The 25,580-nt window shown below is 42.5% G+C and overlaps 1 protein-coding gene across 4 annotated transcripts in view; it reads right to left on the bottom strand.

Annotated features, from left to right (window-relative positions):
• SPRED2 (sprouty related EVH1 domain containing 2) overlaps positions 1–25,375 on the bottom strand; it is an 82,126-nt gene extending 56,751 nt beyond the window's left edge. For 2 of the 4 annotated variants that reach the window (XM_074949556.1, XM_074949557.1), the window contains exon 1: positions 25,222–25,375. In XM_074949556.1, coding sequence (XP_074805657.1) covers positions 25,222–25,268 — 47 coding nt within the window. In that variant the 5' untranslated portion in view covers positions 25,269–25,375. The remainder of the gene's footprint in view (positions 1–25,221) is intronic. The other 2 variants (XM_074949558.1, XM_074949560.1) reach the window with 1 other exon arrangement.
• Positions 25,376–25,580: the final 205 nt, after the last annotated feature.

Raw genomic sequence — 25,580 nt, 5'->3', positions numbered from 1 at the left:
CAGACATTTGCCAGACAGAGATGACAATCCCTCAACCCTGCCCCTTATCCCCCGCTCAAATCCCAAGACAGCCCCAGGAGAAGGGAGTGCGAGTGCCACTGAGGGGGTCAGGAAACTGACATGCAGTGAAGCAAACCTGCCCAGCGTGCTCACATTTACTTCAGTTAACACATACAGCTACAGCCACATTGACCCCACAGGCAGGAGGCGGCAGCATTGACTCTGGTTCGGAAGGTGGGTGAGGGGGGAGGGTCTGGGTAGGCCTTAAAAATTTGGCTCCAGCAGACTTCTACTCCCCAGACCCTCCATCTTCTCCTCTTGAGAATCCAGGTACCTGAGGGCAAGGAAAACTGCACCCTATGTCTTGAACCGAGACCGGAGGTAATTTGCTCAACTTATTTCCTCTCCAGCTCTCATTGGAGGAAAACATGGGAGTGCTGCCCTCTGTGAAATACTGTACAGCACTCTGGATCGCTTTGGCTTCTCCTTCCCTCCCCAATCCCCAACATACTGCCATATCTGATCATTTGGTTAGGGCGGGGGAGAGGGAGAGGAAGCCTACCTCTGTCATAAGCCAGTGGGAGTCTTCTTTCCTAGCAGCAGGAAGAATGGAGAAATTAGACTTGGGAGAGCATTCCGTATCTGTACATACAGTTTTGTTTTAGTTTTAAATTACATGTAGAAAAAAGCAGAAAACACCTATACTATAAGGACAGATGTGACCTTACTTTGATTATAACATGCCCAATAAAATGTTAAGAAATTCCTTTTTCTGGCATTAAAATAAATAAATTAAATATAGCCTAAAAATCCCTTTAAAATGTGTAAAGGTTTTTCTGCTCCTTTTTTGATATTTATAAGGATCTTTTCAGCCAGGAAGAAATTGGCCGGGGGCGGGACAGTGGAAAGTGACTGCCCACCAAGTGCTGTCTGATGCACAAAGTAAGCCAACTGAAAACAAGAGAGAAAAAAATATTTCACTAATCTTAGGCATTACAATTTAACAGCAGATTCAAAATCTACAGGAAAGTGATTTTCAAGTTGATAGTGTCCTTTGGGAGGGGACCTTCATTTTCCCTTAGTAGTCAATGTTGAAGTGAATTTTATAAGCAAACAGAGAAACTGCACTACTTTTTGCTCAGGAAAAGGGTGGTCATGAATCAAAACATAGGAGAGATTAAAAAAACCAAAACACTGATGCTCTCTACATGACATGCAACCCTTCCCTTTTCACAAGGGTTTCATTAATTCTAGTTTGAGCATCCTCTAACAGAACTTAATATTTTTGAAGTATAGAAATAGTAGCCTGGCCTCAGTGCTTTGATACATTGCAGTGGTACAGGGAGCACCAGTGAAATTAATACACTTGCACAGGACAAAAATAAGCCACTATTGACTTTAATGTGTACCAGGCTAATCATTGTTAAACAGGTTCTCTTCTATCAGGTTATGTTAAAATCATATCAGTATCTTCTCCCAAGAAGCGGTATTTTAGAGCACTAAACCTTTCATTTTGTTCTCAATTTAAATGCCAATGCTGTGTCAAAAAACACATTTTGCAAATATTTAAATAGCCAGTACATAATTTTTAAAACCATGTTTTTCAGAATTTAGATTCAGCATCAATATGCTTTACTGGATTATATGTGGATATTCTAGGCTCTACTCAGTCCTTTCCTTGGGAATTTGTGTATTGCCAACACATACATTATAACGATTCCCTTCCCAACAGGATGAGAATTGGTGTGTTATACCAATATACAGAAGCTTCATCCGATTTCACTAGCTTCTCTACTATCAATTCTCCTCCCTCCAGAAGTGTCTGCAGAGAGAGAGAGGGAGAGAGAGAGCGCAAATGCAACCACCAGTGAAAGGAACAAGTGAGTGGGCTTGATGCTGGAGATTCGCCAGTACTGCACAGAGGTGGCTACTCACAGCCTGCTGCCAGGAGCAGCTCAAGGGGAAAGCACTATCACAGATCCCTGGGTGGTTCTTCATAAGCAGCAACTCTGTTCCCGAAGGTTTGTTGAATACCCTGACTTCCAACTCACTGCAGTTCCTCTGACCCAATATTCAGAAGTCCCCTTACAGTCAGACTCATTGGACTGCCAAGGTCCCTTCGTACACCGCACAGTTAAGACTCCCTTCTCCCTCAAGCCTGCAGTAGGAGAAGAGAATTAACATGGGTATTGTGCTGGTCCCACAAGCAAAGAATCTTAGCAAAGAGTCAGTTCCTTGGCATTGCTCTCACACAAGTCAACATCCGATGAAGTGAGCTGTAGCTCACGAAAGCTCATGCTCAAATAAATTGGTTAGTCTCTAAGGTGCCACAAGTACTCCTTTTCTTTTTACACAAGTCAAAGTCTTCTCAACTTCCATCCTCCCTAAGAGAGCTTGTTTCATGCTATGAAGTGAAGGATGGGACTAGGCAATAAATCCAACCTAAAATTAAAACTATTAAAATCAAATAATCCTCAGCGAGTGGTTTACTAAGGGGAGCAGAATTTGCAAGCGGGAGCAATACTTAAATTGCTTACAAATGTTCATTGTAAACCTTTTTCTGTTCCCTGCAAAAAACTTTACAGCTGAAGTCCACCTATTTCTGGTCTCATCTTTATTTGTTCTATGAGATGGGAAGGAAAATATTCAGGTTACCAACCTGCTTCAAAGGAAGAAATTGTGCAGTGCTTCTTCAGAACAAGTGACTGGTACTAAATTAGTTGGGCTCCCACCTTGTGTCTTGTTAGCGTATTGCATGCCAATTAGTGTGCACTGCACTAGGGGGGGCCAGTCTCCATTTTCTTCCCTCCACCTGCCAATAATTAGCACATCAGGTACTTCAGGCTAGAGTCAACAATGGCCCCTCAAATCCCTTTTAATGCATTAAAAAAAAAAAGGCATTTAAAAGATTAAAAGCTATTAGCAACTTTCTGAATAGCTGGGAAAAGGCTTTGTCAGAGACAACCCTTCCGCACCACAGTCATTTTTCACCTGTGTGCACTATCCCAAAGCTACATTCAGGAAGTCCTAGAAATGCATTTTTAAAAATACACTGAGCTCACCATGGTTCTCAAAGAGAGCTCTCAGCAAAGGCTAGTCAAAGAGCTTCTCAGTTTGCTTATCAGAGACCAACTCCTCTGGAGATTCTCATGGCTTCTAGATTTTTACAGCTGTGGTTGCCTTATGTCCATGAAGCCACGATAAACCATTCTTCCCTTCATCTGTTCTGTGTAAACAGTTTAGATACTGATTTCTAAGGAATCAATTGCCTTCAAATGTCACTGTACACCTTTCTCCCTGCCTTTAAAAAGCCTACGTGGTTCTCAACTAGGGGTCCGGGCCCTCTGGGGGGCTGAGAGCAGGTTTCGGGGGGCTGCTAAGCAGGGCCAGCATTAGACTTGCTGGGGCCCAGGATAGAAAGCCAAAGCCCCATCCCATGGCCCTGAAGCCCAGGACCCTAAGCCCTGCCACCTGGGGCTGAAGCCGAAGCCTGAGCAATGTAGCTTCGTGAGGGCCCCTGTGGCATGAGGCCCCCAGGCAACTGTCCTACTTGCTACCCCCTAACATCGGCCCTGGCTTTTGTATGCAGAAAGCTAGTTACTGTGGCACAGGTGGGCCATGGAGTTTTTAGAGCATGTTGGGGGGGAGGGGGCTCAGAAAGAAAAAGGGTGAGAACCCCTAAGTCTAAGAGGCAAAGAAAAAACAAACAATTAAGTCAATCAGTATTTGACACCAGCACATACTTACAGGGAAACTAGTCAGATTCATGCCAACTTAAGTCATAACGATGATCCAAATCAGTAATACTGGGCTATGTCTAAACTAGCCCTTTTGTCAGTAACACTTTTGTTGGACGGGGTCTGAAAAAAACTGCACCCCGGACTGACGTAAGTTTCACCGACAAAAGTGCCAGTGTGGAGATGTCTCCTGCTTAGGCTGCTTGTTGGAGGTGGTTTTCATTTCGCTGGCAGGAGAGCATCTGTAAGGTCCGTAGTGTAGACACAGCCTGAAACCTCAGTGGTTCAGGAGCCAAACTGGCAATCAATATTACCCAGAAGAGTCACAGTAGTATGAATTCATTGTTTTCGTTTACTATTTATATATATTATTCTCACAGCAAAATGACTGAGAACAATTATTTTATCAGATACAATTAGTTCGTATCATAATAAAAGTATCCTTATTGGTGAATAACTTATATTGGTGAATAATTAAATCTCACAGTGTTTTAATATCATGTGCTGCAAAGAGCTGCAGGAGACACATTAAAGAGCCACTTGCAATTCGCGAGCCTCAGTCTGAGTATAACTGATCTAAATAGAAGACATGAAAAGTTTGCTGGACACCTGCTAGCTCAAAGGCTAAATCTATAACTAGGGAGATGCTAAAGACAAAGGTTTGGCTTTGTTACTGGGGATCACAAAAACTCACTGATGAGAAGCCCATCACCATTCTGACCAGCAAATGCTGCTAAGGAGGAAGGTACCAAAAATGCTGCCCCTGGATCCTGCTTGGGGCTTCTTGTTTCTTACCCATCTGTGACAAATAAGTATCTCATAGAATTTCATGCTCCACCCACCCTCTATAGCTATTAAAAGGGACTGTTGTCTCTCTCCGGCTTTCCAGACTCCTGGGGCTACTCCTGCTGGGGCTGGACAGGATCTCCCCCATTTTACAATTCCTCCAGCCTTTATTTTTTGGATGGTCCTTCAGTTCCTCACTCTGAAGCGGCTCTTAGTTTTTCCAAACAGCAGCATGAAATGGACATGGTTCTTCTCAGTTGCTCACATGGTTCTAGAAAGCAATAGCAGTTAAATTGACCAGAGTCTTATTTCAATCTGCTGGGGTTTGGCCAACCAATGCAAATAGCACTGGCTGAAGAGGTCATTGCACTGGTTCATATTGTTCATATCTGCAAGGTTAAATTTTATCTTATGTCAAATGACAGCTTAATTTTTTGGTTCAAGTCCCATTGCTCGTTAGGGCAAGTTATTCACCTGAGGCAAGTAGATTTTTCAAGCTTAAATCAGAACATAAACCACACTGAAGAACTTAATAGTTAACTGAAATACCGCACCAACTCAACGTGTGTTCTGAACATCTTTCAGGACGGTGAAACTCCAAGAGTGGGAGTAATTTGGGGTGGGGAGGATTAGTGTTTAATTTTAGAAAGAAGGAACATATTCAGCACACCTCTGAGTTAAAACAAAATTATTCTGTCCAAATTCATGGTTAAGAGGGATCTGCAGCATGCTCTGAAGTTGTGACATGCCCAATTCACATTTTAGCACCTTCTATGGCATGCTGCGGATAGGTCCCAGATGACAAAACTGATTACATTTGCAGGTCTATGCAAAATGCTGCATACATGAACCTCATGTAAAGTTCACATAATTCCTGGAGCATTTGAATTTCTCCAAATTACTAATTGTACATCTGTGGCAACCCTATCTTAGATTCAATTATCAGCTTAAAATATTTGGTCAACATGACAGAAAGCTGAAAAAAAGAAAAAGTCAACCAAAACACCTATAGCTTTTGCTTGCAAAGCACAGGTTTGGAATCTAGACAAATGTGTATCAGTCATTACTAGCCTAAATTAGAACAATGATCTTTACAATATCAAGCACTGACACGTCTAGGGAACTCATTCTGTGTTTGTAAACCTGAATGATTTCTTTGAGGTACCAAAACTTGAATGTAGCCAAAGGGCTTGCTGGGAACTGAAGCTTATTACCATACAGGAAAATTTGGATCTGGCAAGCCACTCCCCAGTCAGACAAAAATATTGGGAATATGCCTTTGCATAACAGAATTATTGGCTTCAAGTCCAGAACACGGAAAATGGCTTCGAGATCAGGGCCAAAAAGGGACTCGAGAGAGTTGCTCTCTATTGAACGATTTCATCTGAAGTGTGGTCATACAGAAACACACAACAACTAGCCACAGGGTTTTGTTTGTTTGTTTGCTTTGTGACTGGAGGGGAAAAAAGAGACATTCACCACTTACCATATTTAGAACTTTCAGGCAAATGGCTTTAACAAAAGTGAAAGCAAATCTACAATGGGAAGTCACTACACACAGAAAACAGAGGTTTTTCTTGATTATGCACATAGAGGAGTTTAGTATAGGCTAGTATTTTGATGATGTCCTTGAATGGATCACAAACCCACATTCCTACAAAGTATCTGTATGTATTGATTTTATCCTAAAATGTCTTGCACATATGTGTGGGTTTACTCCTTTGAGAATTCCCCTCTTCCCTCACCCCCCCCCCCAAAAAAACAAACCCCAAACCAAAATTCAAGGTCTACGGTTTGTGGCTATTAACATTCACTAAATTATTAAATACAAGCTAACTTTCAAAGATACCAGCTGTGATGGTAGTTACTCAGCTTAAATAAAGGAAAGAAATTCAGAGAAGGGCTGGCATCTCTTGTCATTCCTGCACTGACTTATTCATTGCTTTTGCAACTCTAAACTTATGGACAAAGTGACATTTTAAACTGAACAACCTTCCTTCTTCAGGTTTCTCCACTTTCACCTGTTTGTGACAAAACCATGACACAGCTGAACTATTTTAAATATTTGGAGTAATTAGCAATGACTTAAGGTAGATGAGTGAGCACAAGACTGGGAGCCAGGAAACTCTACATTCTCATCATAGGTTTCAGAGTAACAGCTGTGTTAGTTTGCATCCACAAAAAGAAAAGGAGTACTTGTGGCACCTTAGAGACCAACAAATTTACTTGAGCATAAGCTTTCGTGAGCTACAGCTCACTTCCATCCGATGAAGTGAGCTGTAGCTCACGAAAGCTTATGCTCAAATAAATTTGTTAGTCTCTAAGGTGCCACAAGTACTCCTTTTCTTTTTGCGGATTCTCATCATAGCTCTCATATCAACTCCCTTGGAAGCTTGGGCAAGTAACAGTCTCTCTTCCTCAGTTTTCTCCATTTCTAAAAGAGGGGAATCCCCTAGCTTACAGGGTTATTGAAGGCTTGACTGTTTGTAAAGCAGCTGGAAGATGAAAAAGAACTATTGTAAATAATGTGATCACAATCTCTGCCATTCCAGGTCTTTACCTCTCCAGAGAAAAGCCTACCAAATGCGTCCAACCAATGCTGCTATGTGCACAAATGACAGAGAGAAGAACCTGTAGAATCAAACTCACTAGTAGCAGGACTTGAATCCAGTATTGTGACATGAAATACCATGCCACTCTCTTGTACCGACTCCTCTGAACATGTGTGTGTGTAAATATTTCCAGTTGCTATTGTATCTGGCCTGAGGCAACTAATTATTTCAAACAGGCAAGGTTTCCATTGCGATTATTACAACTCCTCCTGTTTTAAAGAGATACTTTCAATGAATTCACAAGTTTGAATGACACATTTAGCAGATGTCACCCCGTATCATGACTGGTATGCATTAAATAATGAACCTTTACGATCATTAAGATTAAGGCACAGTCCAGATTTCTAATATTCCACTGTGCGTACTTTGGAACACTTCTACTGAAGTCAGACCAGGCCTGATTCTACCACCCTTACACACATTGTATAGCACACCATACTAGGCAAGTGGTGCCATTAACTTCAATAACGCTATTCGCATAGTAAGATACCACATCTTGTCAGCAAGGGTGGGCGAATTAAGCTCCAAGATTTTGCCACAATACGGAGGCCAGGTCTACACTCAAAAGTTAAGTTGACCCAGATGTGTCATTCAGGGTGTGAGAAAATTCCACACCCTGAGCGACATAGTTAAGACGGCCTAACCCCCGGTGTAGATGGTGCTAGGTTGATGGAAGAATTCTTGTCGACCTAGCTACCACCTAATGGTGAGGTGGATTAACTAGGTTGATGAGAGAATCCCTCCTGTCACTTTACTGAGTGGCTACACTGAAGTGCTACAGCACTGCAGCTGTGCCACTGTAGTGTTTCCAGTGTAGACTAGCCCTGAGATAGCAGGATTCTTGTGAATCTGCATATTTGCATACAGAGAAGAATAGACTAGAGGCACAGTAAGGGATACCATGCAGAGGGTGTGCCAAGCTTCACAGCATACCTAGGACTTTAATTAATAGCAAAATGAGGTTGAGGCAGTGGATTGCTAAGGATCAAGTTTAACCCCTTTGGTGGTTACATGCACATATCATAAAAAATTGGCATAGAGATGTTGCCCTTTTCAGATTATGAAAATTAGTTGGACCTTGGCTTCATGGCCTGCAACACTACATGAAGCAAAAAACGGTCACTCAAATGCACTGCACATTCTATGTCATTATTTAAAGAAAGTGACTAAGCCAACAATTAAACTAGTATCTACAGAACATTCAACAGTTCTGGGGAAAGTTTACATTCAGACAATAACTTCAGGCATTTCTGTTCAGTAGAAAGCATTGAACTAACCTAATTCTTCATTCTAAATCTGAAAGCAAAGTACTCTCTACACAATATGGATTTATTTATTTTTTTTGGTTATAGCTTGTGTTTTGATTGGTGGCAGCCATGCTGCTCACCTCATAATATTTTATGTATAATATTTTACCTGAGAAGAAGATCCAGCATTCTTCTATGTTCAAGATGAGTTTTAATGCCACTTTCAAAGTATTCTTAACACTTCGTTCCATTTAACCTTCATTTACGAAATATAAAGGAGGCATCCTCTTTGGACACAAGCTCTCGGCCACCTAAACAACTGTCATGGTCAGCCCCTAAACAACTGTCTTCTCCACATGCAAGGGGTGCACCTCTAGGTGCTCTTGAATATCTTTGCAGGTGACTACATGAGCACAGTAAGCGCAGTTTTGAGCATCTGCTTTACAACACTGAGCTGCCACAATCACTGCAAAGAAAAACACAACCCAGACTACTGGCATGGAATAAGGAAGGGACTTGGTTGAGTATGAACAAGGACATATTGAATCTTATTTAAATGGCAGTCTGAGCTAGGGTAAATCCTGCCAAGTGCTTAGTTTCTGTATAGTAGTTTGAGCCAATTAAAAAAAAAAATAAGGAACAAACTAATATCCAATATCTTTAAGCGAGAATCCCCTTTAGTGAAGACAGGAGTAAACATTTGGCTACTCTACTGTACCACAGTTTGCATGACTTTGGTTAGCAGCAGAAGTCTCTCTTGCACACAGCCAGGTTACAGAAGCTAAGAGTTACTGTTTTACACGGATCAAAGAGAGAGACTTCTTGACCTCCAAGAAAGTCAAAGTAGCACCAGATGAAAATGTCCCAGTGAAAATTTTGGAGTATGAAGGAATTCCCTACCAGAAGCAAACACCACATAAACATGGGCAAAGATGACTAAAATGTGAAAGATCACCTTGACTGTTCCAAATAAATCAAACACCCGGTATCTAGCTCTCATATGCTCCATGTGAAATTTTTTAAACAGCAAGTTCACTCATTCTTTGGAAATTTGGAATCCTACAAAAGAGAAGCAAGTTTTGAGCGCATAAGGGACCTAAGTCCCACTGACTTTCAATTAAACTTTTGCAAATGGGACTTGCATGCTTTTAAAAATTTTACCCCTTGTCAAAACTGTCCTTGGAAATAACTTGCGTATTGATTGTTATTATAAATCAGTCATTGAAAGTGCCATTCTTAACTTAAGCAGCATACTGCATGCTAGTTCATATTACAAAGAAACAGACAATAAAAGAGGTAATGTTGATCACTGTAACAGGACTTGGGTGGCCGGGCAGCCTACTGGTTAGATCAGCCCCCTACTGGCTGACTGGCCTCAGCCTTTAAGGCTGGGGTGAGGGGAGCGGGACCCGGGCCCTTTCCCAGGGCCCTGCGTATGTCAACCCCTGAAGAGGGAAGGAGGTGTCCAGGGCAGGGAGTCAAAATCCGCTGCCCTGGGCTACTTCCTACCAGTCTATTCAGTTTGGGGTGTGGCCCCTCTAGTCTAATCTACAGGGCGGTTTGCTTCCCACAGGATTCCCTCTGGGACCAGATAATGCCTTGCTGCGGTCCTAGACTACTTTGGGCAGGACAGCTACAAGTTGGCGAGGGCAAGCCTCACAATGTTTCTGTGGTTTGCTCACTCAGTTTCCCTATGCTGGGGGTTCCTCTGCAGCCTCCCTTGGCTGGGAAACTAGTACTTACTTCCAGGGGGCTGCCCTGACTGGCAGGCACCGGTGCTCTATCCCTTCAGGCAGGGAGACAACCAGCTTCTGCCTCTTCGCCAGTCAGCCCTGAACGGAAGGTCCTTCTTTTATTCCCCCTCCAGGCCTGGCATCGGCTGCAGGTATAGCGGGGTGGGGCTAGCTGGGCCCAAAGGCTTTCTTTAACCCCTGCTGTGCTGGCTGGCAGTTTCTCTGCTTCATGACAAATCATTAACACCACAGCAAGTTAGAGGAAAATTATTCTAAGGAGCCTAAGACTATTTTCTGTTGAAATGAATAATGAAAAAGCATGGGGTCCTTCAGTCATGTTGAAAAGGACTTCAGTAGCATAAAAAGTTGAGGGGCTTGTCCCCCTTCTCATCTTCAGTCATTGCACTAAGGTGTAGGGTGGAATGCTATTCTTCGTATTTTCACAAAACAACCTTCCCAGCAAATTCACTTGCAGTATGAGCAGGCTGCTGCTCTATAGTGCCATGGATTTATGTTGGGTTCTGTGTACCCTTGCCTACAGCTGCAGCCTTTCATGAAGGAACATGCTTGCCAAACAGACGCACAGATAAGCAAGACATTTAGCTGATTGTCTTAAATCCTCCAGCAAGGTTTATTTTCATAAGATATGTTTGTGGGATTTCTATTTTAAGGCTTGTGGCTAGACCTGAGTGGGAAAAAAAGTAACCTCTTTCACAAAAGACTTTGCTACTTGAAATTTGGTCTGAGGGCAAACTATCCTGAAGATGCAGACACTGGAAGCCCAGGGTCCCCAGTGGGCTGCTGATGAAGTGAGAGGGTGAGCTGGCAGGTATGAAACCAGGTATAATTAATCCACCTCTCAGAGAAGCGGTAGCTAGGCAGACAAAAGAATTTTTCCATCAACCTAGCACTATCTACATGGGGGTTAGGTCGGCTTAACTATGTTGCTTAGGGGGGTGGATTTTTCACACCCCTGAGCAATGTAGGTGGGTAGACCTAACTCTTTAGTGCAGACCAGAACTAAGTATTATTTAAGGATAATTATTCCCCTTTGAGAAACATACAGAATATTTTTCTATTAGCTACTCTGGACATCCATGCAGTTTCTACTTCAAGTATTTTATTCAGATATCAAGAATCTATTGGTTGCTGGTGTAACATTATTATTTGCCCACACTTTAATATCCACATTAAATATACCTCAAAGGCACCGGTGTAATCAGGAAAATAAAGTCATTTAACAATTATATCACCAACATCATTAGAGGGCATATGCACACCAAGGATATTATTTTGTAGCAGTAACAGCTAAGAAGGAAGTTACCCCTCATGCTCACTGCTGGTTTATAACAGCGTTCTGCTTGCTCAGATCAAATGCCCAAAGCTCTCTCTTTGAACTAAGTTAAACAGCCACCTCTGAACTATGCTGCATGGACTCCAAGGCACATATATTGTATTCTTCCCATCAAATGAAGATAGTGTACATAAAAAATATAGCAATGAAATATTTATTGCATGTGTTCTTTTCTGACCTCACAGCATGCTGGGATAAGCTGTTCCTCTAATAACTTGATAAAGGTATCCTATACTTCCTTAGTGATATGAGTGCTCGTGCACACATCCCCAACATGCCAAGCCCACAAGAATTATTTTTCACTAAGCTGTTATTAAATATCTGAATGCTATTCAGACTAGGACACAAGACAGTATGAAATTGTACTACCCTTTTAAAGTGCTGAAATTTGGTATATTTGGCTAGCTTTATTCTTGCGTGTGAGAATAATCACGAACTGGTCCAGAGCTCCTGAAATTATTTTTAGTTTAGCATCTCATATATATATGTGTGCGCGTGCACAAGGGAAGAGCACATGAGATAAAAGCCATAGCCAAGCTATCATAAATACAAAATACTTTATGGATCTTAAGTTATCAATAAACAACATATCTCCAAATTCACTACAGTTATTAACTTGGGGAATATTCTTGGCTACTATTATTTTGAAAAATGAATTAGAAACTGGTTAAATGAATAATCTTTTTCATTAACTTTTTAAAAGTAAATGGTTACAATGTATTTGACAGGTCTGCTTGTTTATGAACATTTCAGTTTGATATATAAAAGGTGTACTTATTTTCCAGTATGTACTTTTATCAGGCAATTTTGGAGGGGCGGGGCATTGGAATTGTGTTTTTAGGCATTTACCAAAGGTGATCTGCAACAAAATTTAAGTCTGGTCATTACAAATAAGGTCGAGGCATACAGGTTGGAATTTTCAGAGGCACCTCAGGGAGTTAGGCCCTTGGCTAACTTAACTCCCTAGACACCTTTGAAAATCCCAGGCATACTGATTTCTTTTACAGATGCTCCAAAGTTATGTTCCACCAGCTCCAGCTCCAAGTGATGCCACAACTATCAAGAGCCCCACTGGAACCTGGCCCATTAATGGAGACTATTCCCCCTTCCCCTCGTTAGTTGTATACATTATTGAATACCAAAAAGCTATTTTAAAAGGTTAAGGTTATTAGTAACCAACCACTCAAAAGTCTGGAAATGTCAGGCAACTTTAATTTGGTCCCCTGGCGCACACACACTATGGGCATGTCTACACTGCAATAAACACATGTGGCACCAACTCTCAGAGCCCGGGTCAGCTGATTTGGACTTGTACGGCCAAAAATAGCAGCATAGACATTTTGGCTCGGGCTGGAGCCCAGGCTCCGACACTCTGCAAGAGGGGTACAAAAGACAGCTTCTTGTGTGAAAAGGATTGTAAAACAGACACAAGGATAGAGTCTCACCCTTCTATTTTTTGCTTTTGTCGATTTGTGTCTCACTTAATTATCTTTATGTTTTTAAATCCTCTTTTTGAAAAAGCAATCCATCTAGAAGAACGAGAGTGATGATCTCCAGAAACCTTATGACTTATTAAATTTAAACTGATGCAAATTATATAAATACATGAAGAACTTGTAGAAACATGAACTAACTTGACTAACGGCTCAGAAGTAGCTGTTGAGGTCTACTGTGTAATTTGTTTTTAGGAAGTATTTTTAAAAGGCACCTCACCTATGTGATAAGATCTTTAGAGCTATTATAGTTTATGTAAGTACATGGAAGAATGTTAAAAAGAAACCAGTCTTGCAAAACCCTCACTAGTGGACATAGTGCTTACAATGAGAATCTTTCTATGACCTCCTGCAGCATTTGGTCCTCAGTGTGTATATTAGACCCCACTCAAAAAGATGCTACATACATACAATATTGCAGGTCTCAGTAATACAGAGTCCTATCCTGCAGATAACTAACTAGTTCTGTTGAGATATGGAACTACTTGTTTAAGTAAAGTCACTCATATGCATTAAGTGTGAGTTGGAGCTATCTTTCTTTATTTACATATACGTCTTCAAGGAAAATAAGAATCATGATTTACAAAATTTCCTTACAACCACCACCACTTTCCATTATTAAAATGGTAAGCATTTTAAAAGTCTCTGTTACTTTTGTCTTGTCTCCTATTAGCTTACTTTCTGCATTTCAGTCAGCTGGGACAATAAAAATAGATTTGTCTTCATCACTTTTGTGAAGTCAGTTTCTAATCAATTTTACTTTCTGGTTCTCATGCACAATGCCACAATCTCTGGTTTGAAAACATGATGGGGAAAAGTTTATTTCTTTAAAATAACTGTTTCTATAGGAAGCTTTACTAATCGCCACTTTATAAAAGCTTACTTTTTACAAAACTTAAAGTTTGAACTGATTTGACTGACAGTATCTCTTATTTCTAAGTTTAATTGATTTTATTTGGACTAATTATTTGACAACTTTCATTTTAAAACCAAGTTGATTTAAGTCATATGAATACAAAAGAGTATCAAAAGTATTCCTTACAAAAAGGACACATGCCAACATAACTTATTACCTTTCCTCCTGCCTCCCTCTGGCCACCAATAAAATAAATAAATAGTCTCATTTTAATAGCATGTAAAAAAGGGGAGGACAGGTGGGAGAATACAACCAGCCTGCTACCCTGTTGTGCCAAGTTTTAGTCAGGGGTGAATTATGATGGCAGAGTTATGAATCCTGAAATATAAAGTTTCCACTACAAATTGTTAAGTATAAAAGCACCAGCATGCACCACTAAAATATCAAGCGTCAAACTACTACGGTCTGAATCAAACTACTACCACTGACTTACTGGCTGGCCTTGGGAGAGTCACTTAGTCTCTCTATCTTAGCTTCCTACCTAAGAGACAGAGTTGGTAATACAAGAGCAAGCCTGCTGTAGCAATGAAGTTAATCCTAGAAAGACGGTACCAGACTTTGAACATTTAAAGTTTATACATTTAACAGAGTCCTTAAAATTAAATAAATGATTTCATAAACTTCTAGGGCTCAAAAGGACAAGATGGTCTATTTACCCTCATACAAGCATTTAAAAGTCAGCCTATTTGTAAATAGCTTGCAACAGCCCATGTGGAAGCCATGCAGGAATGTTTGAATTTATGCTCTCATTAACCCTATGGATGCCTCCTGGCATCCTTCCACTGCACTACTTGGCTAACAACGTGGGACAAATGTCTAGCTGGTGCTTTAAAAAGCAGTTTTAAAGATCATGAGAGTTATCAGCTTTAGTTCCAGTGTTGTGGGCTGCCAATTCCCACTCTAAAGTCACTAGGAAGAAGTCCTGTTGCCAAAGGAGAGGAGGATGTGCAAGAGGAAATACACTGAGGCCTGCCCCTGCTGCAACCTAATATCGGAGCATTAGCCAACAGAGTCACAACCTTAACTCACTTTTGTCTCAACTTGAGGCAAAACACACTCCTCTTTATATGTTGTAACTTGAAGTATTAGTAACCTTATAGCAGCTTTGGGGCATACCTTTCTGCTCACAAACCACATAAACAGGTAGATTACTTTCCACGTGTTAAAATGCAGGAGCACCAAATTGTTAAGACATGTTAATGGAAAAAAATATACTGAAAACATGGGTGAATTAGCTTCCTGGCTTTCACTGAACATAGCACGTAATATAGTCAGCTATGGAAGCAGTGTGATAGGGCATTAAAACACCGCTCATAGAGAACATTTGGTGTCACCCAGTAGGGACCACTCTATAGATGCTGTTTGGCAGCACTTCAGCTGCAAGAAACAATTCATTACTGATTTTTCACAATGCAGACCACTCTGCCTGTTTCTGAGTGGTGTTTAAAAGAAAAAAAAATAAATGCATACAAGAGGAATCCCTAGCAGAAGGGTGAACGGGTGGCCTTTTTGAGTTTGGGTGATCTTTTTAGAACTGCTTTTTCCACTGCATAAGGACAAAAGAAAAAGACACCATATGAGTCAGTGAACTACAGTCTCGTCTGGAGACTCTAGTTTAAAATAACCTTTAGGTCACAAGTGAAGTGGTGTTAACGGTATCAATCTAATCCTCAATGTGCATTAATCCAGATAATAAAGCCACAGTTTAATACAATTACAAATGCTGAAGGCAAGGGAGGAACCAGACTGGTGTTGTAGGCCACAGACAGAGGGCACCTGGTCAGCTGTTTGGGGAAGAACGAGAAGAGATTTCCTCTAGCGTTTGAGACTCTTCAGTGCCATCATCAGACTTCATGAATACAATTTAAAGAAATTTTAATAAAAATGAAAACAATATTTCCCCCACGATAGTAACTACTATAGATACCTGTTTAAATAAGTACATTGGCAGTTAAATTATTCAATATTATAAAATTACTGAACAGGAAACTAATCTTGCTCAGCTACTAATAGTTTATTAAAGCGATGCTATGCATTTCAATATATGACAAAAAACAGAGTCCGGGGTGTTTTCTAATAGAATTTACACTAATTTGAAACTCTAAGCATATTTTTTTATTCTGAACAATACTACTTTTAAAATCTAAATGTTTCCAAGTCTTCACATGCATTCAAGTGCAAAGCAGAATTCTCTTACAAATTTAGGCCCTGATCCAGCAATAGGGCTCCAAACAAGTGCAGGGGTCTGTCTGTACAAAGCAGCTTGCAGGATGGGGACCTTCACTTTCACATCGTACTTACTGATGTTTAAAAGCTGCCATCAGCTTTTGCACAAGACTCTGACTTCAGTGGGAGTCCCTCATAAAGAAAAGGGATGCAGAACATAAATTATCCAAGTGATACCTGGCACAAACGTTACGGCTTTCTACACAGGGAAATCCTCCAGCGCAGCTATAGTGGAAGAATTATTCTGGAATAAAGTCACGTTCATTTCAGAATACAGTGTCCACACAGGGAGTTAAACCAGTATAGATAGAGCAGAACTCTTATAAGTCTTGCAGTATAGCCATGCTGGTCAATTTCCCCATGTAAACAAGCCCTTACTGTGTTTCTTTTTAAATGGGGTTGGGGGTGAGAATTAGTAAGACCAAACAAATGCAAAGGCAAAATGAAGAGGAAGAAGAAGGGAGAGGAAAGGAGGAAGAGTGTATGGAAGGCAGGGATAACAAGGCAGAAAGCAGAGGTATCAAGGAAGAAAAGCAGGAGTCGTCTGAGGCAAAACAAGGGGGGTGGGGGGGGGGGAAGTGTCCCAAAATCAAGTTGTAAGGAGCTGACATCACAGACTAAGAGTTTGGAAGATGCCCCGGTACCCTTAGCTCCTACTTGGAGTGAGGAGGGCCTTCATTTCTAATGGCTGGTTCTGCTGCTGGGAGCTGCTCCTCTTCTTTTCCCTAGGCCTTATGTCTGGGGAAAGGTTACAATACCCCCTCTTCAGTTCCTGTTGTGCATAGTGTATATTTGTTGGTGATTCCATTTTCAGTCCATTTCAGTCTATTTGGCAAAGGAAATTAAAGTGCAAGGATTCTCCTTATACTCCTATTTGCTACATTTCAATCCTAAATATTTAATAGCAGTCCAGCGATGAAAGACTTGCAGAGAAAACCAAGAGAATTAGCTATCCATCCACCTCAACTAAATGGATAACTGGCCTAAGTATTGCATTTCTGGCTCTCTGTGCACAAGATGCAACGTCAGGTAGGCTAGAAATTCACTCATCATTTCATAGATTCTACTAAATGAAACATATACCCTCACATCAGAGCTTACATACCATCATTTCTTGCTGTCTACACTACCATGACAGTTTAAATACACAGACTCACTAGTCTGTTCAGCAAATAGGTTACGTAACAAAGATTCCACCTGCAGTTTCTGATTATGTAGCTCTGTGTGCCCCTATAACGTAAACTTGTATTCATGTAAATTTCAGTTTCTCATAGGAAGGCATTATTCTGCCTTTTAACAAACATGCCCAATCCACTGAAATCAGCAGGAGCTACACATATCTTCTTGAGCAGAATCTGGTCCCAAGATACAAGGATATATAGGGTGCAGCCTTGCAAGGCTACAAGTCTTCTTAATCCCTTGACTTCAGTTGAAGTTGAGTGCACCCAGAATACGACAGGCTTGAGTCCCTGTTTTATACCATTTGCTTTGGATTTGTTCTAAATGGCAACAGTCCCTCTGAAGATATAAAAGGTATTCAACTGCCTGATGACTCCTCTCCCAGGTTTTACCCAACTGGAGGATAATTTCCTCTCCTCCAGCACAGTGCAAGATGATGAGTAGAGTTCATTTAATAAACCTGACAGTGTGTGTTGGGAAGCAGAGGAATTGGATGGCTCAAGGGATTTATAGTGGCATTCAGTTGCCTTTTGTCTCAATGCCACTGGTTCTAATATGGCTCAGTCTGAGTGACTATAAGTGAGTGCCATCCAATGGTGGTTTGCTGGCCTAACACACAAATTTATAATTTAAATCCAGCTCTCAGAGAGCTACATTAAAAACATTCCACTACATTGGATTCTCTTGTTTGCAATGTCAGGATTTAATAAACCCGCAGAGGAAATAAACCTTTCAGCCCTAAGTGGCTGTTTTGCCAGGTCAGGAATGGGGCACATTGCAGGGCGGTCCATTGCCACTGCATGGGCTGCATCTGGTTTATAAGTAGCAAACAACCTCTAGGTCCAGGGCTGTCAACCTGAGAACCACACCTGCCCAGAAACAACAAGAGAGAGTTTAAAAGGATGTACGGACTATGGACTTTTTTGTCTAACTGAAGTCAAATTATTTGATTCTCCCTTATCACTTCAGCTTCCCAATACCTGAACTTGCTGTTCTGTAAGCTGAGCTTGTCTGTAATTCAGAGTAAAGTGCTACCTCTGGTGAGAAATACGGTGCACCTCTACCAGTTCTGTTCCTCCCCTGTTGTCTTGACTTCTCTTCCTCTTGCTGTCTCACTTGACCATGTGCCACATATCCTCCCCATAAACCATTCAGGATGTAGCATAAATACATAAACAAACAAACCTAGGAGTCCTTTTAAAGCCCTGGCCTGGGATAAGGAAGTAGAAGGTGCTAGATTCAATCATCACAGCTCATTAAGAACTTCTCTTGAAAACAGTTAGTTCTCAATGTAATTGAATCCATTAGCTAGTTACTTGTAGTATTTTTTAAAGTAACGTATAAACCTCAGAAATAATCATATTACATTTTTAGGCCACAAAGTGAATGGTTACATTTTGGCAAGCCTGCATTTCCTGTCCCAAGCGCAAGCAATGATGTCACGACACACAGTATGGCCAGTGTCTTCCTGCACAGCTTGTACTCATGACCAAAAAAAAAAAAACAGCAATCAGTTGTTTATTACATCTAGGAGAAAGCAGTCAGTAATGTGCAATAGACAAAGTTACTATGAAAATGAGACAAGTCTAATTCTAAAGGGCTACCTTAACGCTTCACTATGTTCAGTATTCACAGTAAGCACAGTGATGATTTATTGCTCTTATTTTCAGTGGTGGGTGGGTTTTGGGATCAGTGTATCCAAGGGCTTGGCTACACTTGCGAGTTACAGCGCAATAAAGGAGCCCCGGGTGCACTAGCTCACTACCCGTCCACACTGGCAAGGCACACAGAGCGCTCAGACTCTGCAGCTACAGCGCTGCTGGTACTCCATCTCGGCAAGTGGAATAACGTTTGCTGCGCCCCGCTGGAGCACCGTGGCGCCAGTGTGGACGAGGTGTTGCTTTACTGCGCTCTGATCAGCTTCTGGAAACGTCCCATAATCCCCTTAAGTCAAGTGGCCACTCTTGTCATTGTTTTTGAATCGCTCCAGGAATGCGGATATGCCCTTTGAAAGCTCTGTTTCTGACAGCCGGCTGTTTTTCTGCTCCGAGACAAAGCAAACCATTAGTGTGGAATGCTGTGTGTGTGTGTGAGAGAGAGGCACCGGGGGTGGGGGGGGGAAGAGGGAGGTCTGCTGCTATCTGAACTTACAAGACAGCATGCTGACATGCTCTCAGCCCCCCAAAAACCCACTCTCTCTTCCCCCCCATACACACAACACACTCCCTGTCACACTCCACCCCCGCCCCATTTGAAAAGCACACTGCAGTCACTTGCATGCTGGGATAGCTGCCCATAATGCGCCGCTCCCAATGCCGCTGCAAGTGCTGCAAATGTGGCCACGCCAGTGCGCCTGAAGCTGTCAGTGTGGACAGACTGCAGCGCTTTCCCTACTGTGCTCTCTGAAGGCTGGTTTAACTCAAAGCGCTCTACATCTGCAAGTGTAGCCATGCCCTGACAATAAAACAGCTGCAAAACATGCCAATGCAAAGTTAATATTCCACTTTAAAAACTGTTATTTCAAACATTTCAAGAGGATTGCTAGTCATATTTGCAAAGTTTGGGATGTGTCTCTACTGTTTCTAGGACCAAGTTTCTGCAAGGTCAGCGCACCATGGCACAATTGCTACAGACTTCCATAAAGCAACTTTGACACTTCTAATCAGAGTCACAAACTATTTGCTCCCCAGCTGACTTAATGCCATGAATAAGCTACAGGTGCCTGGTGGAGGAGCTAAGGCCAGTTTATTTCTAAAGGAGAGCATCCACACAAGGTGTCAAGGTTCCTTCCCCACTCTGAACTCTAGGGTACAGATGTGGGAACCCGCATGAAAGACCCCCTAAGCTTATTCTTACCAGCTTAGGTTAAAAACTTCCCCAAGGTACAAACTTTGCCTTGTCCTTGAACAATATGCTGCCCCCCCCCCCCCCCCAAATATCCCCGCAAGCCCTACTCACCCCCTTTCCTGGAGAGGCTTGAGAATAATATCCTAACTAATTGGTTACAAAATCATCAAAGACCCAAACCCCTGGATCTTGGAACAATGGAAAAATCAGTCAGGTTCTTAAAAGAAGGGATTTTATTTAAAAAAAGAAAGGTAAAAATCATTTCTGTAAAATCCGGATGGAAAATACTTTACAGGGTATTCAGATTCAAAACACAGAGGATCGCCCTCTGGGCAAAACCTTAAAGTTACAAAAAACAGGAATAAACCTCCCTCTTAACACAGGGAAAATTCACATAAAACAAAAGAAACTAATCCGCCTTGCTTGGCTTACCTATACTGGAGACTTGGATTAGGATGGGTTGGAGAAGATGGATTTCTGTCTGGCCTCTCTCAGTCCCAAGAGAGAACAACCACGTAAACAAAGAGCACAAACAAAAGCCTCCCCCCCAAGATTTGAAAGTATCTTGTCCCCTTATTGGTCCTTTGGGTCAGGTGCCAGCCAGGTTAGCTGAGCTCCTTAACCCTTTACAGGTAACAGGATGTTGCCTCTGGCCAGGAGGGATTTTATAGCACTGTATACGGAAAGGTGGTTACCCTTCTCTTTATATTTATGACACAAGGGTTTAATGTGCTATATCTTCACATTTTAAGTTAATTTGTCTTAACTTTCCTGAGTGTCCCCATATAGACAAGCCCCGAGACTAACTTATCTTGACACAGTACAACAAACAACACTACACACAAACACAATCTCATTTTCTGAGCTTTTCCATTTAATTACTTCCTGTGACTTCTTCTGGCACTGGGGGTATGCATTATGCTCAATGAAAGTAGCATTAAATATAAATGAATCTTTTTGTACATGCAAATTCTGATGGAATCTTATATTCTTCCCAGTGAAACCCGTAAACACAACACCAGCAACGTGCATTTAGGATTTGAGTTACATATTACCTGCCCATTTCTTGAAAATAAATTAACATCTGTACTGAACATAGAATCAACTAACCTATAGTCTTCAATTCTATAGACAATTGTAGTGGAATGGCCCAGAGGAACATGGAATTTAACATTTTTTTTTTTATGTCTCCTAGCGTCAACTCACTCAACACTACATCTTAATTAGGTTTAAGTTGTATTAAATATTCGCAAGCCCATTAACACCAACATGGATTAGAAGTACTGTGGTGATATGCAGATGGAGAAAGGAATGGGGACATAAATAAAGCTCTAGAAGCAGAAAGAGGCATTCTGTGCAATGACAAATGCACCTTCAAATATTGATCTTAATGTTTCAGACACTCAGTTTGGATTTACAAATGGTTACAGAGTTGTTCCAAAGTTTGCTCAGTTCAATACACTAAAACAAAACAAAAAATTACCTTGAAGAAGGTTGTTTTAGAATTCATCTCAACAGTGGCCATTTTTGTAATCTAGTTACATTTGCTCGTAGTTACTCAGTGAAACTAGAATAACTAAGCAAATCAGAGCCAGATACCAAGGGCAAATAGAAGAGCTTATTACCACTGTTCGGAGAGCTTAAGGAAATCGATCAGAGTATTGGTCCTTACTTCTCTTTCCTGAAGTGAAAAACAACGTACAAGTCACTACTTCAGCAACACTATCCTTCAGTTTAGGATAGGAGGTGAAGAATTACTTATAAAGGAAATTACAGAGAATATTGAGGCAAGTCATAATGTAAACTGCCTGAGTTGTACTGCATCAAGCCATGCTTCACCAGAACAAACAAGAATACTCTTGCAAATACTTGCTCAGGATGTTTAATGACCACAAGTGGTCAGGACCTTTGTTTTACATTTGACCTGAAAGACAGCACCTCCAATAGCCATGATGACAATTAGCACTATATCGGGAAACTGGTTCAATAGTAACTCAGACTAAAGAGCGCTGCCCACTGAGGCACCAGCACCACTTCCACTTGCCCATGAGATGTTCTTGTACATCACACATTTAAGTAATGGCCAGGGACAGCTTTGCTTGGTTAAACTGTGAAGATCCCAGGGCAAGCTAGTGTGGCATTACTTCCCGCCCCCTGGCAAAAAAACCCTGTCAAAATAAAATAGTCATGAGTTAGTTTGCTTTTTAAAAGCGTGACCGAAATGCAAGTCTAAGCAGTGGGACAGTTAAAGGGAAAAATGATTCTAAAACAAATCAAAATGAACCACTGAAAAACAAAGCATCAGATTTCTGAACAGAATTCTCTCAATTTTGTAATCTGTTGTTTTAAATCAACTTTCATCCTGGCACCAACCCCCAAATGCACTTAGAATACTCTGTCTTCTAATACCATAAAAAGTACAATATTGTTTAATTAGATAAAAGAGCATAAATAAATACATAACCACTAACCACCTTAATCCACTGTAAACCAGAAAGTTAATTTCTCCACTACAGACTAACTGTGCTTAGACGTGGCCTAGTAGGCTGGAAAGCGTGACAACCATTTTTTGTAATACTACTAAAAAACCCACCCTAGAGTTTGTTTGTTTTAAACCTAACTTAATTAGTGGAAAAAATCCATACGATAAACTGGACTCTTACTTGGAAGAATTGCCATAGTCTGCTAGACTTCAAAATAATTTATTAGTAATCTAGCCGATCACAATTTCAGAAGCTATGCATATAGTTTACAGCTTCTCCATTGAGAAATGTGAAAAATATAATCCCTCTTAACACCTGGGTTGAAGTTAAAAGCCATTTCCTTCACCACTCTTTCTGCCTCAACCTGATTTAGTGTTGGTTCGGTTTTTAGTTATAGTGATAACATTTGACACTCCACTGAACTACCATTTTTATTGTAAATAGAAATAAAGCTGTACATTTTTTACAATGTTTTAAAGTACCTGTGAGCAGTTGGGTATTTTAAGTATGGGTCTAATGCCAAATACTGGAGCATATATCCATTTTATATGCTGAGACTCACTTTTCTGACAAACCCAGAAAAAGATAGCCAGGAACAACGTTTTGGTGAGTACATCTCTTAAATAGATTTCTGTAATATTGCGGTAACATCTTTGTAAATTTATTTTTGAGACCAGTCTTCTCAATAATTATGAAATAAATGCGAACATGGCATTCCCAGCATTTACCCACAAAACAATCTATTTATTTGCAAATACTGTTAACACTGACAGGTTTAACTGGAGAACAAGAAAAAAGCATTACAATATTGGAGGAGTTCAGCTCTTTCTACTCTGTTGCTATTGAAATAGAAATGTCATGCTAACAGTCTGAGTTGTATATTAAATTAAATATCTTGTTCATTTTATTGATGACTACTGCCATATTGCACTGCAGGAAGGTTACATACCTAAGACTTGATCCTGCAAACACTAAAGAACATGAGCTTTATGTAAATTTAAACATGTGCTTTATGTGAATTTAAACATGCATGTAAGTGACTGCAGAATCCGAGCCATTATTATAATTGCCACAATGCAACAGTTGAATAAATTATACTACAATTCCTTTTTTCTTCAACCATGTCAAATCAAGATTTCTGGACAAAATGTGAGGGCATGGGTCTGAAGAACTCATTACTAAATATGCGTACAAAGATTGTAAGCTGCAGAAAGCAGAGGGTAGTGCACTTTTGATAGGCATTTCCCCACACCAATTACTTTTAAGCAGGGTCCAATGTTATTTTATGGTTTGACATTTAACCTTTTATTTACGTCTACTACCATTCCTTGCATATGATGAGCAAGGTTCATTATTTGCAATAGGTATATATATACCCAGTGGAATCCCCTAGTCAAGTGTGGATACCGCATTCCTGCATCAATCTTCACGCAAAACGAAGAGGCAGGAACTGCTCTTCCGAACGCGTTGATGGCCACCCAAATTAGGGGCAACAGTAACAATATGCTCCCCACGTCTGCGAGATTACACCTTCGACATCGACCGCACCTCCCCTATGCTGCAAAACTGAGTCACTTCCCCTTCAGCGGAGCGCATGGAGGAGGAGGTGGTTTGGGGCCCACGAGTGTTGTTTTTTCTGTAGAGGGAGAGTTTCCCAGCCAGGCAAAGCCGCTCCCCGCCAGGCCCTGCGGGCAGCAGCCGCGCACCAGGCAGCCGGAGCGAGTGAATGGGACAGGCTGAAGGTTACCGGATTTATGAATGCCAGGATCATGTGACAATAACGGGACCCGTCTTATTCACAAACAGCCGCCACCGCCGCGCCACTGGCTGAGCCGGCCCACGGGGCAGGGAGAGGCGAGCTCTGCCCCTGCCCGCCTCCAGCCGTGCACCCTGCCCGGCGGGGGAGGCCGAGCCCAGCCCCAGGGCAGGCTCCGCGGGGGTGCTGCAGCGCCCGCCGGCAGGCCAGGCATGCTCCACCGGGCGCCCCAGACCGCTCCGTTCGCACGGGACCGCCGCCGCCCCAGGCCCAAGCCGCTGCTGGGTCTCCGCGGCAGCCCCGCGGGGCCGCTCCGCCAGCGGCCAGCCCCGCACGCCGCGCCGGGCCCTCGCCTGTCTGGACGGGGCTTTTTTTTTTTTATGAATGAAAATGTGGTATGCAAATGAGGGCGATTCAAGAAAAAAGAAATGGCGGATGTGCGGGCTGCAGCGCGCACACCCCGGGGAGGGGAGGGGACTGCCCAGGCTGGAGGCACGGGCCGGGGGCTTCCAAGAGCCAGGCTGGGAGAGCCGGGGGGGGGCAGGGTTAATAGGACCGTTCATATGGCCCAAGCACAGACAACACACTGGGCCTCCCCGGCCGCGGGACCTTCCTGCCCCCTCCCCGCCAGCAACAAAGGCTGCAGAGACACGCACCGTGCACCCAGTGCACACAGCAGGGGCCCTGCAACCAGCAAAAGGGGGGGGGGGCGCACAGGCTGGGCATGGCTGCAGGGAGCAGCAGGCATGCACCGCCCCCGCTGGCCCGGCCCGGGGTACCCCCCAGCAGCCCTTCCACGCACAAGTGCCGTAAGTTTGCCCCCCCTCCAGGTGTTTCTCTCCCGTCACTTACTCGTCTGGGTGGGTTTCCTCGGTCATTTTCTCCCCCTCTAGGCTCATCCCCCGCCGCGGGCAGCCGGGCTGCGCCTCCGCATCTTCCTGGGCTTCACATTGCGGGGGAGGCCGCCCCGGCTGCGGGCGGGGGCTCGGGGCGGGCGTGCGGGCTGGCCCGGTCAGCGGGCGGCGGCACGAGGAGCAGCAGCAGCAGCGCCCGGGTGCAGCCGGCGGCCCCGCGCGAGCCCCATCCCCGCCTCAGTCACTCCATGGCCGAGGCGCGCCGCCGCCGACGGCAGGAGGAAGCTGGGCGGAAGCGATGACGTGATCGGGCCGCCCCGCCGCTGCCAAAGCCGCCGCCGCGCGGCAGCCTCCACT

Source organism: Natator depressus, chromosome 3 (assembly GCF_965152275.1).
Source record: "Natator depressus isolate rNatDep1 chromosome 3, rNatDep2.hap1, whole genome shotgun sequence".
NCBI lineage: Eukaryota > Metazoa > Chordata > Testudines > Cheloniidae > Natator > Natator depressus.
Note: the sequence above shows the minus strand (reverse complement) of the source record. Positions and strands in the feature narration are given on the sequence as shown.